Source organism: Carcharodon carcharias, chromosome 12 (assembly GCF_017639515.1).
Source record: "Carcharodon carcharias isolate sCarCar2 chromosome 12, sCarCar2.pri, whole genome shotgun sequence".
Lineage (NCBI taxonomy): Eukaryota > Metazoa > Chordata > Chondrichthyes > Lamniformes > Lamnidae > Carcharodon > Carcharodon carcharias.
The window spans coordinates 126932226-126956329 of record NC_054478.1 but is presented as its reverse complement, the minus strand read 5'-3'; the positions used below and the strand labels follow the sequence as shown (position 1 = coordinate 126956329).

Below are 24104 nucleotides of genomic sequence, written 5' to 3'. Positions count from 1 at the left end.
CTTCACCCCTAACGGGGGCAAAATCCTGCCCTATGTATAAAGTCTATTAGGAATAAAGTACAAAAATATGGAGGGACATTGGATAGACTAGCCCAATAATGTATAACAACACCAACTGATGCTCAAGAGACCAGAATTGGAAGAGCACAGATATCTTGGAAGAATGTGGGGCTTGAAGAGGTTAAGAGATAGAAATGAACGAGGCCATGGAGGGATTTGAAAACAAGGATAATAATTTTGAAATGGAGATATTGGCTAATGCAGGTCAGAACTGATCGGTGAATGGGTCTTGGTGCAATTTAGGATATGGCTAGCAGAATTTTGGATAAGATTGAATTTATAGAGGGTGAAAGACAGGAGGCTGTCCAGCACATTGGAATAACCAAGTCTGGAGGTAACAAAGCCATGGATGAGGGTTTCAGCAGCACATGATCTGAGGCAGGATTGTAGTCAAACAATAGTATGGATGAAGAAATAAACAATCTTTCTGATGGAGTGGATATGTGGTCAGAAGTTCATCTCAGGGAGCAAATGCAACACCAAGGTTATGAACAGTCTGGTTCAGACTGAAACAGTTGCCTAGAAAAGGGGTGGAGTTGGTAGCCACGGAGCAGACAGAAGACAGTGCCTTCAGTCTAACGAATATTTAAGTGGAGGATGTTTCCACTCTTCCCCTACTGGATGGCGGACAAGCAGTGTGACAAATTCGAACTAGAGGTGGTACTGAGTAAGAGGTGGATATCGTCAGCATACATGTGGAAACTGATGCTGTGCTTTCGATGATGTTGCTGAGGGTCAGCATGTAGATGAGAAATAGGAGAGATCCTTGGAGGAGACCAGAGGTAATGGTGCAGAAGCTGGAAGCAAAGCTATTGCAGGTGATAATCTGGCTATTAGATAGATAAAAATAGAACCAGGTGAATGCATTCCAGTCAGCTAGAGAGAAGGCATTGCAAGAGAAGGATGTAGTCAACCATGTCAAAGGTTAAAAGAGGATGAGGAAGAATACTTTACCACAGTCACATAAGATGTCATTTGTGACTTCGAAAGGAGCAAGTTCAGTACTGTGGCAAGAGCAGAAACCTAAATGGGAGTTCTGAGCATGGATTTGGGAGGTGACAGCATGTTCAAGGACTTCAAAGCAAAGGAAATTGGAAATGGTACTGTAGGACAGAAATCAAAGTTGTGCTTTTTCAGGAGGGGTTTGATGGCAGCAGATATGAAGAGAAGAAGGACAGTACCTAAGGAAAGATACCCGCTAACAATACCAACTATCATGGGGGTCAAGAAGGGAAGTTGGATGGTCATCAGTTTGTTGGGAATAAGGTTAAAGGAGCAGGAGCTGGGTCTCTTAGACAAGAGGAGCTTGAAGATGGCATGATAGGAGAGAAACTAGAGAAAAAGATGGGGTGAACTTTACAGCAAGTTTGACTTGATGAGCTGGTAGAACACAGGTGAACTTATGGTCTCAATATTTGTGTCAAAGAAGCCCAAGAGCTCCTTGCACAAGATGAGGCAGGGAGGAAGGGTTTAAAAGTACAGTCTGTAGTGAAGAAAATCCACTAGTAATCTTCATTCTAGGATAATCCAGGAATATGAATAGTTTTGGCAGATGAGAACAAGTCAGATTCTATGCAGTCCAGCCAGATTGGACAATGAATGGCTAACTCAGTTGTCCACCAATAATATACAGGTCTACATCGCTTAGACAAGGATATTGGAAGGAAAATCGGATTACACAGTAAGGGAAAAGAGATCGGCGAATGAGATTTGTTTTGCTCCGATGCTACACTGGCCTAACAGTTCTTCAATAAAATGTTTGAACCGACAATATATTGTCTGACAGGGTAGTTTAAGTAGACATCCAAAATCCAGATGAATGGACTGGTAGTTTCGCTTCAGGCAATTACTTCTGCCCAGCACGATATCACAATCTAATGAATGTTGAAGCATGTTTTACGCTGGTGCATAACTGATTAAAGCAGGAGATCTGTAAAACACACTGGAACCTTCACAAATTGAAAATTGGTATACAACTACTGAGTTCATTCACACTGGATGAGCTTTTAGTACACTGTCGGCTGCCAGTAGTGTCAATTGTCAATGTTCTTTAAATACATTAAATAGTCTTGTTAGGCCTTTGTCATAGCCCACATACTACACAATTTGCATCAACACAAAGTTATCTTTGCTTCGCATTGACAGAAAATGTGAGGTATACCTCTGGTAATAAACCAACCCAATTCAATATTGTCTGCATCATGGTGTTAGGTTGACAAACTCCGCGGTTGCAAAGTGACTTACACAAAGTTAACTTTAGAGAACTTCCAAACAGTGGACAGTATTTAATGGAGGTGATGGGGATCTCACCCTTCAGCTGGAGAGCCCAGCGACACCTCCTTTCAGGAAGGCTCACCGAATAAGTGCCAATCAGGCACTGAACTGGGCAGCGGCAGGCCTTCCCCAGGATCAAGGACTCCAGGGGCAAAAATTCTGCCCCAATCCTAGAGCTCCAGCTAATCAGATGCTGGCAGCTGTGCACTGCCCAGTAGTGCCAGCGAAAGCAGTGGCAGCTGTCAGCAATACATCCATCTGAGGCCCAGGATTGCCAAGGATTTCAGGCCACAGGAGAGATGTGGGTAGATAGGCAGGGGGAGGAATGTCAGCATCTCTCAGAGCCCCCTTCCTCCCTGATGCCCTGGAAAACTGCAAGCAACCTCGACAGGGTTTGCTTTATCGGGCTTCCCACATGGCGAGTACCCCTGCCTGCAATGGGTGAATACCAGCGGTGGTAGGATGAGGCCTTTAGTGTGCAAGGGCCTTAATTGGCTGCTTGGTGGGAAACCTAATCGGGCAGAGGAGGGATGGCGGCGGGGTCCCCACCCGCCTGATTAAATACCCTCCATGATCAGACTAAATATCATCCATGATCAGACTCAGCTTGAGGGAGGGTATTAAATTCCGCCCAGTGTGACAGATGACCTGGGAACCTTTAAAACTTTGTTTTATATCTTTGTAATGTTAATCTTTGTAATGCAGTCTCCCAAGATAGTGGAACAATAGGACAGTGTGCCCATGCAAGAATGTGGCCATGGCAGAGTGGCACTCCTGGACAGTGGGGTGACAGCACAGCAACATGATAGGACAGAGAGGTGACGCGATCATGGATTGATTGACAACAGTGTGATGGGATTATGGGGTGACAGGGCATGGGATTCATGGGAGACGGGTGAAAGGACAATGAAGGATACAACTTTGAGCTGATGGGGCAGTGAAATGAGGAAACAGCACATTGACAGGTCACTGCTGGGTGGGGCAATGCAACTTTGGGGCCGTGAGACAGTGGAGTGACTGGACAGTGGAATAATCAGACAGTGAAGTGACTGGACTGAGGAATAACTGGTCAATGGGGTAACTGCAGAGTGCAACAATTGGACAAGGGAGTGAATGGACAGTGGAGTATTTGGACAATGGATTGACAGGACAGTGGAGTGAGTAATAGGATTCAGTCACTTCTACAAAGTGATTGTTATCCAAAATGCTCCTCAGTCACTGGACAAATTAAACTTTTAGTTTAATTGTTAAAATATTCTCAAACATTAATGGGTAGGCCAACCAAAACAGGTCACTGAGCAACTTCAGTGTACTTGCTATTTTGTTTCTTTTCTGAATATGGCATGCACGTTCTTAGGGATCATTTTACCATCTCACTGTGAGGGAAAGAAACAGTACAATATCACAATTGGGTACAGTTCAGAAAGAGGCTGTTTCGCTTTGCATCTTGAAAGTGCTAACTAATGTTAAGATCAGTGTTCACCTTGTCAATTTCTTCAGCTGCTCACTTTTACCTTTGGTGGTGATATTCAAAGAACCTCTGTTTAAATTAACAGTGTCCCCATGTTGCGTTTGTCCACTGCTCCAGTTCAGCCTGTGCCCGTCATTCCAAAGATGTGCTCACAGAATCACCAAAGGTAAAAAAAAACCTTTCAACAAAGTCAAACATTTTGAAGTATTTAGAGATCATAAATGTTGAACAACAGATTGTTTATCCTACTTTGGACCTTCAGAGGACATTTGTGACTTCCCAGTCACTCTGGCAGTGTGCTTGTTTTGGTATTACTAAGATTATTTTGAAGATTCTGGGAAGTGACTTTCATTGACAAACTCAACCTGAGGGAGAGTGATACAGGACATGTCAACACTGCAGTGTACAGGATTGGAATAGGACACTTCAGTCCACCTAGTTGGCCCCAAAGTTCAAAACCAGAAAGGTCACTCCTGCTGATAACAGTTCCACAACCTCCTCACCAACTGCTTGTCCAAATCCCTTTAAAAATTCCTGAAGGGACACAGAACAGGTGATAGTGAAATGACTGTTAAGAAATGTGTATAACAGGCAGCCAATCTGCTACTACCCAAACCAAATATTCTCCCCCTCTGTGTTTCTGCCTGACCCGTTCATTCACCTCCATCTTCTGATTTCCATCCCAAGCTGTCTCCTTGTTCTTGGGACCATGGTGAACATTTTCTCAGAATACATTTGCGGAAGGATCTTGAATACCTTAATAAGAGCTTCTCTTGGTTTTCCCTTGTCTTTAGTATCAACAAACTGTAATCTCCCCTTATAGCTTAGATATCTATTGACAGGTATCAGACTGGAAATATCAGGCATCTGATGATAACAACAATCAGAACGACTTTCATTTATATAGTTCCTTTAACATAGTAAAACATCCCAAGGCATTTGAACCAGTCACATAGGAGATTAGGAGAGGTGATGAAAAACTTGGCAAAGAAATAGCTTGAAAGAGTGTTTTAAAGGAGGAGAGAGAAGTAGAAAGGCTGCAAAGTTTGGTGGGGTGGTGTATTACAGAACTTGGGGGTCAAGGTGAAGACACGACCATCAACTATTGGAAATAGGGATGTACAAGAAATTAGAGTTGGAGGAACACAGGGTTCTCAGAGGTTTATAGGGCTGGAGGAAGCAACAGAGATAGGGAGGTCTTCATCTCATCTGATGCCTCAACAAGAAACTTTTTCTCTTTCTCTCAAGTGCTAAGGAACACAAGCTCCAACAACTCATCGACACCAACACCCATCCAGGACCCTCCACCCCTGCCTGTCCCTCTGTCCCCACCCCATCTTCCAATCCCAGCCCCGGCCGGGTATTCACTATACCCTCTGACCTTTCCCTCTCCGACGCTGAACGTTCAGTGCTCAGCAAAGGATTTAGCTTCATACCCTTACGCCCTCATCTCAATGAATTTCGGGTTCGGCACGATGCTGAACTCTTCTTCCGCCGCCTTCGTCTCTGTGCTCACTTCTTTGGGCAGGAGTCCTCTCCCCATTCAACAGATCATTTTACCCACCTCCAATATTCTCCATCCACCTGGACCCCTCCCTCTGGATTCTTACCTTCTCTTGATCTTTTCATTGAGAACTGTCGGCATGACATTAATCGTCTCAATTTCTCTGCTCCTCTCACCCATTCTAACCTGTCTCTCTCTGAACTTACTGCACTCCGTTCTCTCAGATCCAACCCTAACATTGTCATCAAACCTGCTGACAAGGGTGGTGCTGTTGTTGTCTGGCACACTGACCTCTACCTCACGGAGGCTGAGCATCAACTCACAGACACTTCCTCCTACCTCTCCCTGGACCATGACCCCACCACTGAATGTCAAGCCATTGTTTCCAGGAGTGTCACTAACCTCATCTCCTCTGGGGATCTTCCTTCCACAGCTTCCAACCTGATAGTCGCCCAACCTCGGACTGCCCGCTTCTACCTCCTACCCAAAATCCACAAACAGGATTGTCCTGGCAGACCGATCGTGTCAGCCTGTTCCTGCCCCACAGAACTCATTTCTTGCTATCTTGACTCCCTTCTCTCTCCCCTTGTCCAGTCCCTTCCCACCTACATCTGTGATTCCTCTGACACCTTACGTCACATCAACAATTTCCAGTTCCCTGGCCCCAACCGCCTCCTCCACACCATGGACGTCCAATCCCTCTACACCTCCATCCCCCACCAGGATGGTCTGAGGGCCTTAGCTCCTTCCTCGAAGAGAGGCCCGAACAATCCCCATCCACCACTATTCTCCTCCGTTTGGCTGAACTTGTTCTCACACTGAACAATTTCTCCTTTAACTCCTCTCACTTCCTCCAAATAAAAGGTGTGGCTATGGGTACCCACATGGGTCCCAGCTATGCCTGTCTCTTTATGGGGTATGTGGAACATTCCATGTTCCAGTCCTACTCTGGCCCCCTCCCACAACTCTTTCTCCGGTACATCGATGATTACTTTGGTGCTGCTTCATGCTCTCGTCGGGACCTGGAAAAATTTATTAATTTTGCTTCCAATCTCCACCTCTCCATCATTTTCACATGGTCCATCTCTGACACTTCCCTTCCCTTCCTTGACCTCTCTGTCTCAATTTCTGGTGATAGACTGTCCACCAATATCCATTACAAGCCTACCGACTCCCACAGCTACCTCGACTACAGCTCCTCACATCCCGCTTCCTGTAAGGACTCCATCCCATTCTCTCAGTTCCTTCATCTCCATTGCATCTGTTCTGATGATGCTACCTTCAAAAACTGTTCCTCTGACATGTCCTCCTTCTTCCCTAACCAAGGTTTTCCACCCATGTAGTTGACAGGGCCTTCAACCGTGTCCGGTCCTCCTGCACATCCGCCCTCACGCCTTCTCCTCCCTCCTAGAAACATGATAGGGTCCCCCTTGTCCTTACTTATCACCCCACCAACCTTCGTATTCAAAGGATCATCCTTCGCCATTTCCGCCAACTCCAGCATGATGCCACCACCAAACACATCCTCCCTTCACCCCCCCCCCGGCGGCATTCCATAGGGATCGTTCCCTCCGTGACACCCTGGTCCACTCCTCCATTATCCCCTACACCTCAACCCCTTCCTACGGCACCTTCCCATACGAACACAAGATATACAACACCTGCCCCTTCACTTCCTCTCTCCTCACCATCCAAGGGCCCAAATACTCCTTTCAAGGGAAGCAGCATTTCGCTTGCACTTCCCTCAACTTAGTCTACTGCATTCGTTGCTCCCAATGCAGTTTCCTCTACATTGGAGAGACCAAACGCAAACTGGGTGACCGCTTTGCAGAACACCTTTGGTCTGTCCGCAAGCATCACCCAGATCTCCCTGTCGCTTGCCATTTTAATACTCCACCCTGCTCTCTTGCCCACATGTCTGTCCTTGGCTTGCTGCATTGTTCCAGTGAAGCTCAATGCAAACTGGACGAACAGCACCTCATCTTCCGACTAGGCACTTTACAGCCTTCCGGACTGAATATTGAGTTCAACAATTTTAGATCTTGAACTCCCTCCTCCATCCCCACCCCTTTTCCGTTTTTCCCCCTCCTTTTTGTTTTTTCCAATAATTTATATATTTTCTTTTCCCACCTATTTCCATTATTTTTAAATGTGTTCCACCCATCATTTATCTATACCTTTTGTGCCCTTTTAGTCTTATTTCACCCCATCCCCACTAGAACTATCTGTACCTTGCTTGTCCTGCTATCCACTCTTAATTAGCACATTCTTTTAGATAATATCACCACCTATGGTTCTTTGTTCTTTTGTCTGTGACATCTTTTGGTTATCTCCTTCTATCACTGCTTGCTTGTCCCAACAACCACTCCCCCCCACCCCCAAACCAGTTTATATTTCACCCCTCTCCTATTTTCACTTAGTTCTGTTGAAGGGTCATGAGGACTCGAAACGTCAATTGTACTCTTCTCCGCCGATGCTGCCAGACCTGCTGAGTTTTTCCAGGTACTTCTGTTTCTGTTTTGGATTTCCAGCATCCACAGTTTTTTGTTTTTATATATAGAGATAGGGAGGGATTTGAACATGAGGATGAGAATTTAAAAGTTGAAGCATTGTCAAATTGGGTGTCATGCCAGTAACTGCAATCAAATTGGGCAGTAATGTAATGCTTAATCACTTTAGCTTATATCACACATGCTGAAAAAAGAATCAAATGACAGAGGGGCTGCTGCCAATTGAGAACCAGCAGAAGTGTGAGATAAGAAACTATTATTGTCTGTCAGAGTCTCTGGAAAAATCCCTGAAAATTTTGAGTCCAAGTGCTTTAAATGTAAGGTCAGTCCAGAGTTTCAGAAATTGGTTAGACTGAAGAAAAAAAAAAACTTCGGAGAGGCAGAATTCCTAATGGCATTAAAGAATTGCTATTTCGAAATGATGAGGTCTGTTAATTCAAAGAAGATGGGTTCTTAAATTGTCCCGGGGTCAGCGGGCATAGATAGTAGGCCTAATGTACTGGAAGCAGTTCAAGGATCTTGTCACTCTTCGTGAAGAGTGGAGTAAAGCTGGTCCTGCAGAATAAAAACAAAATTAAACTCCTGAAAAGTAACAATGTGCCTCCTGCAAATGCAACATGGCCATGCACGATGGCTGCTGATACCCAGCTGCGCATGCACACTGGTCTGCGCACGCGCAGAACTCCAATGCCGGCTCGCCTGTCAGGCCGACAGAACATGTACCGGATGCAGAGTCAACATCAAATTCAGAGAATTTAATCCCCCGCACGGGCACAGAGCCCCCTCCCCTTGCCTGGGAAAACACCCCCCAGACATCTGGGCTGTGTGACAGGCGGGAAAGGCCCCAGGAAAGGCTGGGATTAATGTTGCGGCTGGAGGGAAGAGCACAGATGGGAAGCTGAGACAGTGGATTGTGTTAGGGTCACATGCAATTACATTATTATAGATCAACGTTCCTGTAACAGGTAATATTGCATTAAATGCCCACTTTATTATTTCCTTTTCCTCACTTTGCACACAAAGAAATTTCACACTGGCAGGAGTTAAAACTCAAAGACAGTCAAAGAAATTGCCGCTTCCTGGTTTCTGGACCATACCCTGCCCCATGCTCCTAAACCCCACCCAGAGTGAAATACCAGAACTGTGCGTGCACAGCATTGACAATGAAAACAGCAGCAAAAGATCCTCCCCTCCACTGAGCCTCATCTGCCACCCACTCTCACCCCCAAGATTGGAGTTTTGGATTTTACAAATAATTCAAACACATTAGCAAAGAGTTCACTTTGCCAGCCTGTGTTGGCTTGAATTATGATAAGGCAGCTGCAAAATTGGCACTTGACCATTGTTGGGTCATGACGTGAGAAGCTAATGTGCTTGCCATGGAGAGGACCAGCCAATTGCTGAGCATCACATTTAATGGCAAACTGTTGTCACCTCAGATTCTATTTTGGGGCCAGCAGAGCAATGCCACCCATTTGAAAACGATTGCTGAAGGGTTAGTACATTCTGTGCCCTGAAACCAGCCAAAATAATAATGATACAGGGATGTGACCCAAAGCGACAATGCTAAAACTATACAGCGAGAGGAGGAGAGAATTCAGGTTGACAACCAGCAGGCTTGCAGTTTTTACTTGCTGTGTATTTGTAGCACTTACAGTCAGAAAGCACAGAGCAGATGTCAGGATTGTTTTTATCCTCGCTAGATGGACCTCCAAATTAAATCATCTAGATGTGTCAATTAATGATCCTTACAAATAAAGCCTCACTGAATGATGGCTTTTCAGAAGAAGATGCCAAACAACTGTCCAAGCATTTGGTTCAGGAAGAGAATATGACATCGATAAAAGTAGATCTGTTCTCCCTGGCAGTGACACCAGTCCATGTAAGACAGCTAGTGGAAGTGCATCTGAAATCTCACTGAGGCATGACATGGTTACTGATGTGTTCTGTAAACACCTGGTGAAATGAAACTTCCATCACTTGAAGCTCCTTTTTCTTTTGAGCACTCATGTTGAGTGCTGCCTCTGATGAATGTTTCAAAATGGCATGAGCTGGAGAAATATTCCTGTACCCAGCACATGATATTGTTGCGCACTGTACAGTCTAATCAAATTAACATTTGCCTAATATACAAAGAGAATTTTAAATGAACTACATTTCTACAGCACAACAGTAACTAGATTTCAAAAATATTTAATTGACTGTAAAGAATTTTGGGATGTCCTGAAGGCCTGATAGGCGTTTTAGAAATTAAATTTTTTATTTCCCTTTAAAATACTTCCCAGTCTCTCTCACTTCCAATCGACTGAATCATTTCCATTCTCTGCCAACTTTCCCCCCCCCCACTTTTTCTGAAGGCATTAACTCTTTCCTGGCATTAGCTTCCATGTGTACATGGCCCTAGTGGCAAACTGAGTCTGACTGATGAGTGTTGGCCTGTCGTCCTCCTTGAGGTGGCGGTGGGAGGGGAAGTTGCTAATGAGCTGTAAACCAAAGTCCTATCTGCCTTCTCAGATGGATGTTTAAGATCCCATGGCCCTCTTTTAAAGAAGAGCAGCGGAGCTATCCCCAATATCCTGGCTAGTATCTACCCCTAAACCAACAGCTCTAACACTCATCATCATCAGCTCATTATCTCACTGTTGTGTGTGGGAGTTTGCTGTGCACAAATTGACTGCTGAGTTTCCTTCATTACATAGTGGCCACACTTTAAAAAAAGTACTTGTAAAGTACTTTGGGTTGTCCTGGGGTTATGAAAGGTTCTCCATAAGTGCAAATACTGCTTTACAGTTTTGATTTTCCAATAGCCAGTCAATGGAGTTCTTCAGATGCAGCAAGTCCTCAATAAATCAGCCCATTGTCATAGTGTCCTGGTACCACCCTAGCTCGGGCCAATTCCCTCGGCAGTCACTGGATGATAACAGATTGGGGGATTACAAACTGAGGAGATCACAGACTGAGGGATAGGAAATGTGATGTAGGAACATAGGAACAGGAGTAAACCACTCAGCTCCTCGAACTTTTTCCTGATTTTTCCTGGGATCTTGCTGCTCTGCGACTTAACTCCATATAGAAACTGAGAGTACTGTAGAATCATAGAATGGTTATAGCACAGAAGGAGGCCATTTGGCCTGTCGAGCCTAGGCCAGCTCTCTGCAAGAGCAATTTAGCTAGCCCTACTCCCCCGCTCTTCCCCCATACACCTGCAATCATTTTCCCTTCAGGTACTTATCGAATTCCCTTTTGAAAGCCATGATTTAATCTACGCTACTATCCTTTCAGGTAAGTCATTCCAGAACTTGGCCACAAAATATGTTTTCTCATTTCACCTTTGATTCTTTTTGCCAATTACTTTAATTCTCCATTCTTTGGTTCTCAACGCTTCTGCCACTAGGAATAATTTCTCTAACTACTCTGTCTAGACTACACATGATTTTGAACACCTCTATCAAATCTCTAAGGAGAACAGCCCTCTGTTATCATGGGCTTGTCTCAGGATTCTTTAGCTTCTTATTGTAAAAGTTATCTTGCTGGAGGCAATGGTCTATCTTTTTCAAATCCATGCTGGTTCTTTGTGATTAGCTGAATATTTTCAAGGTATTCAATCGCCCTATCTTCAGTTATCTTCAGTTCTAGTAAATTCCCAGCATCAGATGTTAGGCTAACTCGTCTATAGTTCTCTGGTTTCCCTCTGTCACCTTACTTAAGTAACAGAATAACATGCACGATTTTCCAAGCCAAAGGATTCTACCAGATATGAGAGAATGTTGGAAGATTATATTTAGGACATCTGCAAGGTACTCACTTCTTTTAAAACCTTGGGATGGAAACCATCTGGTCCTGGGGATTTGTTTCCCTTTAGGACCATTATTTCCTGAATCTTAAATTAACACAATCAATTGAAGATTATCAGTCTGGCTCGCAATGTAACTCACTTACGTACATTCATTTGTAGAGACCTGTCCTCTGCAGGCAAAAAGAATATGTCCAGACATTGACCTTTTTTAATAAACAAAAACATGGGTGTCAATACCTCCCTGGTGCCATAGCAATGTCTCAACCAATCAGAGCTGACTTGTCAACCAATCAGCACCTCTTTGCATGCAGCACAAATTGTTGTTCCCTTTGAGATTTGGCATTCTTGCATCTGTTCCGATAAGTGCAAGACGAAAAACTTTGACAGCATTTTATCTTTTTCAGCAATACCCTTTTCTATTTCTTAATTCTGCCGATAATGTCTCCACTGCCTGCTTACATCATTATATTCTCCAGCCTTGTTGAACAGAATTCATCCTTCATCATTAAGGCTACTCCTCCCCACTCCCATTTTTCCTATCTTCCCTGTAGAGTCATAACCTGATGTACTTAGTTCCCAGTCCTGGCCATCTTGCAGCCATATCTCAGTAATGGACACCATGTCAAACCCTCCAAGTTGAACTTGCACCTGAAATTCAATCAATTTGTTCCATGGTTTTGTAAAAGGGATGCTTATTTGGGGGCACACTGGAACCTGTCCTTCACTCTAAAGTTTTATTCACATGTTTCTTATTTCTCTCTCCTGATTTAATTACATCTTTCAGGCTTCCCTTTACCTGTAGTGCCTAAAGCACAATTTTTAACTGTTTCTCTACTCCCTTCCCTTTTGTTTATTTTTGAACTATTATTTATACTACGGCCTGAATTTTTCAGTTGGCGGGCGGGCTTGGCGTGATCGGTCGTGGATCCCTTTTTATTCTTTCCACTCGGACTCTGCTCCCAGCCCAGTTCAGTTGAAGCCTATCCCAGTGGTACACTGCTTTCCTATCCCAATTTTGGTGCCAGTGTCCCATGAAATGGAACCTCTCTTCCACGCACTACTCCTCCAACCATGTGTTCGCCTCCCAAGCTTGCTTATTGCTTTGCCAGTTTGCACATGGCGCAGGTAATAAATCCAGAGAACATAACCCTTGAGTTCCTGTCCTTTAATTTAGTTCTTTGTTCCTGGTGCTCTCCAGCCAGGACCTCCTGCCTACCATTCCCTATGTTGCTGATCCCAACATGGAGCACAACAATTGGATCTCCCCCTCCCTCTCCAATATCCTTTCAAGTCATTTTGAGATACCCCTCACCTGACACCAAGAAGGCAACATACCATGTGGGTCTCTCAATCCTGCTGACAAAGGGTGCTATCTGTCCCCTAATTATTGAATCTCCTACATCTACAACTTTATGATTCCCCTCCTCCTTCCATCTTCAGATTGCTTCCTGCTCCAAGGTTCCAAGGTCCACATTCTGGCTGTCCTTCCAACAGTCTTTATCCTGATCCTCACAGGTAGCAAGTACATTTGTACCTATTGGATAGGTTCTCCGCGGTTCCTGTGGATCTTTGATCTCTACCTCACCTTGGTTTCCCTTAATCTGCATACTATTGATCACATCAGCCCCCTTCTGAACCATTCTATGAGATGTGACTGAATATTGGAGCAGACCATAAGACATAGGAGCAGAAATTAGACCATTTGGCCCATCGAGTCTGCTCCGCCATTCAATCATGGCTGATAAGTTTCTCAACCCCATTCTCCCACCTTCTCCCCGTAACCTTTGATCCCCTTACCAATCAAGAACCTATCTATCTTGGTCTTAAATACACTCAATAACCTGGCCTCCACAGCCTTCTGTGGCAACGAATTCCATAGATTCAGCACTCTCTGGCTAAAGAAGTTTCGCCTCATGTCTGTTCTAAAAGGTCTTCCCTTTACTCTGAGGCTGTGCCCTTGGGTCCTAGTCTCTCCTACTAATGGAAACATCTTCCCCATGTCCACTCTATCCAGGCCTTTCAGTATCCTGTAAGTTTCAATCAAATCCCCCCTCATCCTTCTAAACACCATCGAGTATAGACCCAGAGTTCTCAAACGTTCCTCATATGTTAAGCCTTTTATTCCTGGGATTGTTCTCGTGAACCTGCTCTGGACCCTCTCCAGAGCCAGCCCAAAATTGCTCACAATATTCTAAATGTGGTCTGACCAGAGTCTTATAAAGCCTCAGCAGCACATCCCTGCTTTTATATTCTAGTCCTCTCGAAATAAATGCCAACATTGCATTTGCCTTCCTAACTACTGACTCAACCTGCAAGTTAACCTTAAAAGAATCCTGGACTAGGATTCCAAAGTCCCTTTGCACTCCAGATTTCTGAATTCTCTCCCCATTTAGAAAATAGTCTATGCCTCTATTCTTCCTATCAAAGTGCATGACCACACACTTCCCCACGTTGTATTCCATCTGCCACTTCTTTGCCTATTCTCCTAACCTGTCCAAATCCTTCTGCAGCCTCCCCGCTTCCTCAATACTACCTGTCCCACCACCTATCTTTGTATCATCTGCAATTTTAGCCAGGATGCCCTCAGTTCCTTCATCTAGATCATTAATGTATAAAGTGAAAAGTTGTGGTCCCAACACTGACCCCTGTGGAACTCTACTAGTCACCGGCCGCCATCCTGAGAAGGACCCCCTTATCTCCACTCTCTGCCTCCTGCCAGATAGCCAATCTTCTATCCATGCTGGTACCTTGCCTCTAACACCATGGGCTCTTATCTCACTGAGCAGCCTCCTGTGCGGCACCTTGTCAAAGGCCTTCTGGAAGTCCAAGTAGATAACATCCATTGGCTCTCCTTTGTCTAACCTACTTGTTACCTCCTCAAAGAATTCTAACAGATTTGTCAGGCATGACCTCCCCTTGATGAAACCATGCTGACTTTGCCCTATTTCACCATGCACTTCCAAGTATTCTGAAATCTCATCCTTAATAATGGACTCTAAAATCTTACCAACGACCGAGGTCTGGCTAATCGGCCTGTAATTTCCCGTCTTTTGTCTCACTCCCTTCTTAAACAGGGGGATTACATTAGCGATTTTCCAGTCCTCTGGGACCCTCCCTGACTCCAGTGATTCCTGAAAGATCACCACTAACCCCTCCATTATCTCTTTAGCTATCTCCTTCAGAACTCTGGCGTGTAATCCATCTGTGGTCCAGGTGATTTATCCACCTTTCAGTTTTCCTAGCACCTTCTCCTTGGCAATGGCCACCATACTCACCTCTGCCCCCCAACTCTCTTGAACTTTGGGGATGTTACTCATGTCTTCCACCGTGAAGATTTACACAAAGTACCTATTCAGTTCCTCTGCCATTTCTTCATTCCCCACTACTACTTTTCCAGCGTCATTTTCCAGGGGCCCAATGTCCACTCTTGCATCTCTCATACCCTTTATATATCTAAAAAAACTCTTGCAATCTTCTTTATATTACTGGCTAGTTTACCCTCATATTTAATCTTCTCCCTCCTTATTTCTTTTTTAGTTGTCCTCTGTTGGTCTTTGTAGGCTTCCCAATCCCCTGGCTTCCCACTGCTCTTCGCTGCATTGTACGCTTTCTCTTTAGCTTTTATGCTGTCCCTGACTTCCCTTGTCAGCCATGGTTGCCTCGTCCTCCCTTTAGTATGCTTCTTCTTCCTAGGGATGAATTTTTGCTGTGTCTCCCAAATTACTACCAGAAACTCCTGCCATTGCTGTTCCACTGTCTTTCCTGCTGGGCTCATCTCCCAGTCAATTCTGGCCAGCTCCTCCCTCATGCCTCTGTAGTTGCCTTGATTCAACTGTAATACCGTTATATCTGATTCCAGCTTTTTCCTCTCAAATTGCAGGGTAAATTCTATCATATTATGGTCACTTCCTCCGAAGGGTTCCTTCACCTTAAGCTCCCTTATCAAATCTGCCTCATTACACATCACTAAATTTAGAATTGCCTGTTCCCTCGTGGGCTCCACCAGAAGCTGCTCCAAAAAGCCATCTCGTAGACGTTCCACAAATTCCTTTTCTTGGGATCTACTACCAACCTGATTTTCCCAGTCTACCTGCATATTGAAGTCCCCCATGTTCACTGTAACCTTGCCTTTCTTACACGCCTTTCTATCTCCTGGTGTATCTTGTGCCCCACATCCTGACTATTGTTCGGAGGCCTGTACATTACTCCCATTATGGTTTTTTTACCTTTGCGGTTCTTCAACTCTACCCACACAGATTCTACATCATCTGACCCTATGTCGTTTCTTGCTATTGATTTAATTTCATTTCTTACTAACAAAGCAACCCCACCCCCTCTGCCAACCTGCCTATCTTTTCATTAGGATGTATATCCTTGGATATTTATCTCCCAGTCCTGATCCCCTTGCAGCCATGTCTCCGTAATGCCCACCACATCATACCTGCCAATTTCAATCTGTGCCACAAGCTCATTTACCTTATTTCGTATACTGCGTGCATTCAGATATAACACCTTCAGTCCTGTATTTCCTGTCCCCTTTCTCATTGTCATCCCTTTATCTGATGTGCTTGAAGTTAGATTCCTAGCCCTTTTAAACACTCTGTCCTATTTTGTGTTCTGGAGACTTTATTAGCCTCTCCTGGGCTCTCCTTTTCAGTTTTTTCATTATTTTCCATGAAGTTGAATCCACCCCCCCAACATGCTAACCTGCTGCTTTGTTTCCCATCAGTCATACTTCTTGGAGTTTTACCCTTCCCTTCCCCCCCCCCCCCCCCACTTTCTAGTTTAAAGTCCTGTTGACCACCCTATTTACCCTTTTCGTTAGAACATTGGTCCCAGCTCGGTTCAGGTGGAGACCGTCCCAACGGTACAGATCCCTCCTGTCCCAATACTGATGCCAGTGCCCCATGAAATGGAACCCCTCTTTCCCACACCACTCCTTTAGCCATGTGTTTACTTCCCTTATTCTCGCGTCCCTATGCCAATTTGCATGTGGCTCGGGTAGTAATCTGGAGATTATCACCCTTGAGGACCTGTTCTTTAATTTAGTTCCTCGTTCCTGATAATTCCCAAACAGGTCCTCTTTCCTACTCTTACCTCTGTTATTTGTCCCGATGTCGACCACAACAACTGGATCTTCCCCCTCCCCCTCCCCCTCCCCCTCCCTCTCCAATATCCTTTCAAGCCGGTCAGAGATGTCCCTCACCCTGGCACCGGGCAGGCAACATACCATGCGGGACTCTCGATCCTGCTTACAAAGGATGCTATCAATTCCCCTAATTATAGAATCCCCTACAACTACCACTTGTCTTTTTGCTCCCCCCTCTTGAATGGCCTCCTGTGCCACGGTGCCGTGATCAGCTGGCTCATCCTCCCTACAGCCCTGTTCCTCATGCACACAGGGAGCAAGTACCTCGTACCTGTTGGACAAGGCCAAGAGCTGAGTCTCCTCTGTTCCTGAACACAGGATCCCTCTACCTGCCTCACTTGCAGTCACACCCTGCTGACCCTGACCACTGACCGAATTTGAGGTACTTAATCTACCGGGTGTGACCACCTCCTGAAACAAAGCGTCCAGGTAACTCTTCCCCTCCCGGATGTGCCGCAGCGTCTGGAGCTCGGACTGCAGCTCATTAATTCTGAGTCGGAGTTCCTCCAGCAACCAACACTTGCTGCAGATGTGGTCACTGCGGCTCGCAGTGGGATCTGCCAGCTCCCACATCATACAGCTACAGCACATCACCTGCCCAGCCATCTTTACTTAGATAATTTATTTATTAATTAGCTTGCAGTGTTTTTTTTCAAATTTGATGCAGGTTTCCTACCAACCAATCAGGTCACAGCTTTCCTGTGACGTCGCTTTTTCAGTTTTGGCTTCAGTTACTCTGTGCCCCAAGGTCACCGCTCCAGTGCTCCTCCCTCCGAGTCTGCTCCCTGGAGACAAGGCCGCGAATCCCTGAGTTAAGCTAGATTTATACTCACCGTTCGAGTGCTCCTCCCTCCAAGTCTGCTCCTTGGAGACAATCCAGATACTGACTTCTTTCCCTTATGTCTCCAACTCGCACTCCAGCTGGACTACTTTGAGCCAGAGAGATTAGTGACTGTAACATCTGCTGCAGATGTATTCGCTTGGGACAGTGTTACTGTCCACAAACTCGAGACACACAACCTGCTCTGCTATTTCTTAGTCCAGATTATTTATATCCATTTTTTAGCTTGCTGTTTTCTTCACATTTGCTTGTACTAACCACTGAACCATTGGTCAACCATTTTAAATATTAACTGTCTCAAGCTTACATGAACAAGTGTGGAGGCAAACAGCAACACTTCCTTCTGCCACCCCACCAAATTCCCACTTCCACCAATTCCTAACTTTTACAATAAAAACAAAATGCTGCGAATGCCAGAAATCTGAAATAAAAAAACAGAAAGTGCTGGAAGTACCCAGAAGGTCTGGCAACATCAAATGATATGGAGACAGCACAGGAAAGTGACGTTGCAGTCGACAGTCAGCCATGATCTAATTGAATGGTGGAGCAGACTTGATGGGCTAAATGTCCTACTCCTGTTCCTATATTCCATATTTGGAAAGAGAAACAGAGTTAATGGGCAGAATTTTGCCATCGGCTAGCAGGGGGCCCGCTCTCCGATGCGTAAAATGTTGCAGGGCAACCTCAGGTGGAACCCCCGACGTCATCCCGCCCCATTTAAACTTTCAGGAAGGCGGGGGCGCAGCAAAATCAGCTGTGCGCTCGCCGACCTGTCAACGGCCAATTGAGGCTATTGACAGGATCATTTAAACAATTAAAGGACCCGCCCGTCCAACCTTAAGGTTGGCGGGTTGGCCAGGAGACCCGGTGGGGAATAGAAAAAACATGAAACCTCATCCACTGGTGGGATGAGGTTTCATGTAGTGTTTTAAAAAGTTTAATACAGTTATGGTGTAAATTATGAACATGTCCCATCTCATGTGACATTGTCTCATGAGGGGGACATGTTAGGGAATTCTTTTCTTTCTATTTTTAATCTTTTTAAAACTGTAAGCAATCTCCCTGAGGCAGCACTTAGCCTCAGGGAGATCTGCACTCTTTTACAGAAGAGCACACTCTAGCTTTTGGGGAATCACCCCCCCCACCCCTACCCCCCACCCGCACAGGAAGCACATAGCACTTTCCGCTGGACGTCACGCTGGGTGGGCCTTAATTGGCCCAGCCATGTAAAATGGCAGCGGGGGCCCCACTTCTCCGGCAGGGATCGGCTCCCCACCCGCTGGAGATTGGGTCGGGCCCGCCCGTCTGGCAAGCAGAAAATTCTGCCCAATGGTTCAAGTCAAATATGACTCTTCTTCAGAACTGAAGAAGTGCCTGAAGAATTCTGAAGAAGAGTCATGTTCCACTCGAAACATTTCTCTGTTTCTCTCTCCACAGATGCTGCCAGCCTGCTAAGTCTTTCCAGCATTTTCTGTTTCTATCCCAACTCTTACACTCCATCTACTACCACGCTGTGTCAGCAAATACTATTTCTTAAAATCTTTTTGAACCACACCCAAGTTCCAACTGCTGTCTCAGCTTCCTGCTCAAAGTAAGTTGCACTTATTCAGACAATCATTTACAGCTGAATGATAGTTAACTGCCACTGTAAGGCAGTTTCCGTTAACTAACATGCAGTTTCTTTTACAGTTTTTAAAGTTCTAAATGGAATTTAAAATGTTGAACTAAATTTCATACATAGAATCTAGGAGCAGGAGTAGGCCATTCGGCCCTTCAAGCCTGCTCCGCCATTCATTATGATCATGGCTGATCATCCAACACAATAGCCTGCTCCCGCTTTCTCCCCATATCCTTTGATCCCTTTTGCCCCAAGAGCTATAACTAACTCCTTCTTGAAGACATACAATGTTTTGGCCTCAAATACTTTCTGTGGTAATGAATTCCACAGGCTCATCACTCTCTGGGTGAAGAAATTTCTCCTCATCTCATTCCTAAATGGTCTACCCTGTATCCTCAGACTGTGACCCCTGGTTCTGGATTCCCCCACCATTGGGAACATTGTTCCTGCATCTACCTTGTCTAGCCCTGTTAGAATTTTATAGGTTTCTTCTGAACTCCAGTGAATATAATCCTAACTGACTCAATCTCGCTTTATATGTCAGGCCCGCCATCCCAGGAATTTGATATTTATTTTTCAATTTGATATAACCTCACCCAACACTTAGCAAAGAATTCCCACTCTCACCGAATTTCAACTTTTACACTTTATTTACACTGCAACCATCTGCTAACACTCTGTGACCGATACTTGGAGAATCACTGATGTGGATCAAGACTGGCACCTTTCTCAGCTGTTAGGGCTCAGACAGGAGGTAAATTTAGCAACTGAGCCTTTTCCTCATCGTTTCAGTGTTAAAACATTGGCATGTCAAACTCATCAGCTCTAAAGTGGACAAATGTAGTGGACCTGTAACTATGGTTTAAAATCCCCTCGATGTAGGAATGTATTGACGAATGAAATTGAGAAGTCAGGAGGTGCAAAACAGGCTAAGTCATCAACTGCCCATTAATCACTTCTTGCCAACTCTCCTTTGACAGCACCTTCCAAACCTGCGACCTCTACCACCTAGAATGACAAGGGCAACAAACACATGGGAACATCACCAGCTACAAGTCCCCCTCCAAGCCACTCACCATCCTGACTTGGAAATATATTGCCGTTCCTTCACTGTCACTGTGTCAAAATTCTGGAACTCCCTCCCTAACAGCACTGTGGGGTAGCTGCACCACATGGACTTCAACACCACCACCTTCTCAATAAATGCAGCTCTTGCCAAAACTCCCAGATCCCAAGAAAGAAAAAGAAAACCCATTCAGTATTTAATTCCATTGATTGCATATAGTATTTCAGACAGCCTATACCATGCCCAGCCCCAGCCAATTTCACTTTCATCAAGTTTAAAATGTGAAAATGAGAGGGAGTTATTCCATCAATTGAGAAGGAATTTGGAGTAATTTCTATCAGCTAAGAATGTTCACAACAGTGATAACTTGAGAGGCTCTAGCTGTTTTCACCAGGGGCAGCCAATCACATTATTCCCACCTGCTTCCACTTATCACCAGTCCCACCAATGCAAACTTCTTCCAGCTCCATAAAACAGCTGCTATATGCAGCCTCATTTTAATCAAGTGTTACATCATTATATTCATTGTGCATTTTGAACTGGAGAAGACTTTGATACTGAGTGTATCTGTTGACTGTGATTTTGTGTAATGCTGGGCTTTTATGTGGAACAGTGCTATTGATTTTACTCTCAGGGTAGTTCAGGAGGTCAAGGGATGGCATTGTTTAATCAGTACAACTTCATTTTCATTGTAACCTCCTCCAACCAAACAATTCTTCGAGATCTTTGTGCTCCTCCAATTCCAGCCACTTGTGCATCCCCATTATTCATCGCTCCACATTAGCGCTTGTGCCTTCAGTTGAATAGGCTCTAAGGTCAGGAATTCCTTCATAACATAATTAGGAGCAGGAGTTGGCCGTTTGGCCCCTCGAGCCTGCCCTTCAATAAGATCATGGCTGATATGATTTTGGCCTTAACTTTTCTGCCTGTCTTCTCTAATCCTCAACTCCCTGCTTCCACTGCTCTCTAGGGTAGGGAATTCCAAAGATTAACAACTTCCAGAGAGAAGAAATTCCTCCTCAATTCCATCTTAAATGGAAGACCCTTATTTTGAAACTGTGCCCCCAATTCTAGATTCCCCCTCTAGAGGAAACATCCTCTCAACATCTACCTTGTCAAACTCCTCAAAATCTTATATGTTTCAATAAGATCACCTCTTTTTCTTCTAAACTCCAATGAATATAGGCAAACCTGTACAACCTTTCCTCATAAGAGAAAACCCTTCATCCCAGGAATCACTTAGTGAACCTTCTCTGAGCTGTCTCCAATGCAAATATTTCCCACCCTAAGTAAGGAGACCAACATTGTACAGAGTACTTCAGGTGTGGTCACACCAATGCCCTGTACAGTTCTAGCAAGGTGTCCCTGGTTTTATACTCCACCCCCCCACCTTGAAATAAAGGCCAATATTCCATTTGCCTTCCTGATTACTTGCTGTACCTGCAGATCCCTCTATACCACAGCATTCTGCAGTCTCTCTCCATTTTAAATACTTTTCTTCCCACCATTATGGACAATTTCACATTTTCCCATATTATACTTCATCTGCCAAATTTTGCCCATTCACTTATCCTGTTTATATCTTTTTACAGACTCTTTTTGTCCTCCTCAAAACTTGCTTTCCTATCTATCTTTGTATCTTCAGCAAACTTGGCTACAATACACTCAGCCCTTTCACCCAAGTCATTAACATAGATTGTAACTAGTTGAGGACCCAGGACTGATCCCTGTGGCACTCAACTGGTTAGTTTGCCAGCCTGAAAATGACCCATTTATCTAGACTCTGTTTCCTGTCAGTTAGCCAATCCACTATCTATTCTAATATATTAACCCCAATACAATGAGTTCTTATCTTGTATTGTAACCTTTTTGTGTGGCACCTTATCAAATGTCTTTGGGAAATCCAAATACACTACATCCACTGGTTCCCCTTTATTCACCCTGCTTGTTATATCTTCAAAGAATTTGAATAAATTTGTCAAACACGATTTCCCTTTCATAAAACCATATTGACTCTGCTTGATCGGATTTTGATTTTCTAAATGTCCTGCTACTACTTCCTTAATATTGGAATCTAGCATTTTCCCAATGACCAAATTCCCAGATATAAGGCTGAGTAGGTGAGCGCGCGTCCGACCTGCTCAAGTGTAAAATAGCGATGATGATGTCAGGCAAGCGTCCCGGCGTCATCGCTGATATTTCAGTCATCGGGCATATGCTAACCTGGGAAGCGCGCCTGCTGATAACTAAGAGGGTAATTAACCCATTAATGCTGCAGTTGACAGAGGTTTTTTGTTACCTATCCAACATTATGGTTGGCAGGTGGGTGAATCGCCAGGCAGCCTTTCCACTTTTCATGAAACCTCATCCACGGACGGGATGAGGTTTCCGTGATCAATTAAAATTAAAATAAATTTCTGTGGACAACATTTTCATTACCTACATTTTAAGGTGACTGATTATGAAGTTTGGACACTTTTTTCTGGTTTCTGTAACCTTTATTTTAGATTGTTCAGGTCTTCAGCTCCCTGAGGAGGCTCTCTGCCTTCAGGGAACTTCCTATGAGTGCTTGCCTACGCCCGTGCTGACTTCAGCACTCGGTCTCCTCCTGCCCCCACCCCGACAGCGCTGAGCTGCCCACGCCCACTTCACACTGGCTGGCCTTTAATTGGCCAACCAATGTGAATTCGCGGTTGGGGGCTGATCGCAGTCGGCGGTCCGTTCCCTGGCCAATCCCAGACCCACTGATCGCGCCCACCACTGACCTAAAAATCCTGCCCTTGGTTGTCTGTTTCCCATCTCCTCCCTTTCTTGAATAGAGGTAGTATGTTTGCAGTTTTCCAATCCACTGGGACCTTTCCAGAATCTAGGGAATTTTGCAAGATTGTAATCAATGCATCCACTATCTCTGTAGCTACCTTTTTTAATACCCTAGGATACAGGCCATCAGGTTCACTGGACTTGTCATTAGTTTTCCTAGTACTTTTTCTCTAGAGATAGTGATTATTTTACATTCCTCTCTCTGTTTTCCCTCTTGATTTTTTACTATTAGTATTGGGATGCTTTTTGTATCATCTACCATGAAGACAGATTACAAACACTTGTTCAAAGCCTCTGCTATTTTCTTGTTTCCCATTATTAATTCCTCTAAGGGACCAATGTTCACTTGGCTTCTCTCTTCCTTTTTATACTCTTGTAGAAAGTCTTACTGACTTTTAGTTTTATTTCTTGCTGGTTTACTCTCATGTTTTAATTGTTCTCTCTTTATTTTTTTACTCATCCTTTGCTGGTTTCTAAAATTTTCCCAATCTTCAAGACTATCGCTAATCTTCACAGCATTGTATGTCTTTTCTTTCAATTTGATACCATTCTGAACTTCCTTAGTTAGCCACAGACGGTGCATCCTTCTCACAGCATATTTCCTTCACAATGGATTATAGCTTTCTTGAGAGTTCTAAAATATTTCCTTAAATGTCTGTCATTGCCTCTCTGCCATCTTATCTTTTAACCAATTTTCAAAATCCATTGTAGTGAACTCTGTCTTCACACCTTTGTAATTGTCTTTATTTAAGTTTAGGACATTTGTTTCAGACTCAAGTTTCTCACCCACAAACTGAATTTAAAATTCTATCATGCTATGATCACTCTTGCCTGGAGGATCCTTTACTATGAGCTTATTAATTAATCCTGTATCATTGCACATTACCAGGTCTAAAATAGCTTGTTCTGTGGTTGGTTTCAGAATGTATTGTTCTAAGAAACTGTATCAAATACACTGTTTGAACTCCTCTTCGAGGCTAATTTGCCAATTTGAT

At 44.4% G+C, this 24104-nt stretch overlaps 1 protein-coding gene across 1 annotated transcript in view; it reads left to right on the top strand.

Annotated features, from left to right (window-relative positions):
* The window catches only part of LOC121285134 (receptor tyrosine-protein kinase erbB-4-like), a 1067779-nt gene that overhangs the window by 1029635 nt on the left and 14040 nt on the right, over positions 1-24104 (top strand). Inside the window, exon 27 of the mRNA XM_041201314.1 lies at positions 3891-3971. Coding sequence (XP_041057248.1) covers positions 3891-3971 — 81 coding nt within the window. The remainder of the gene's footprint in view (positions 1-3890; positions 3972-24104) is intronic.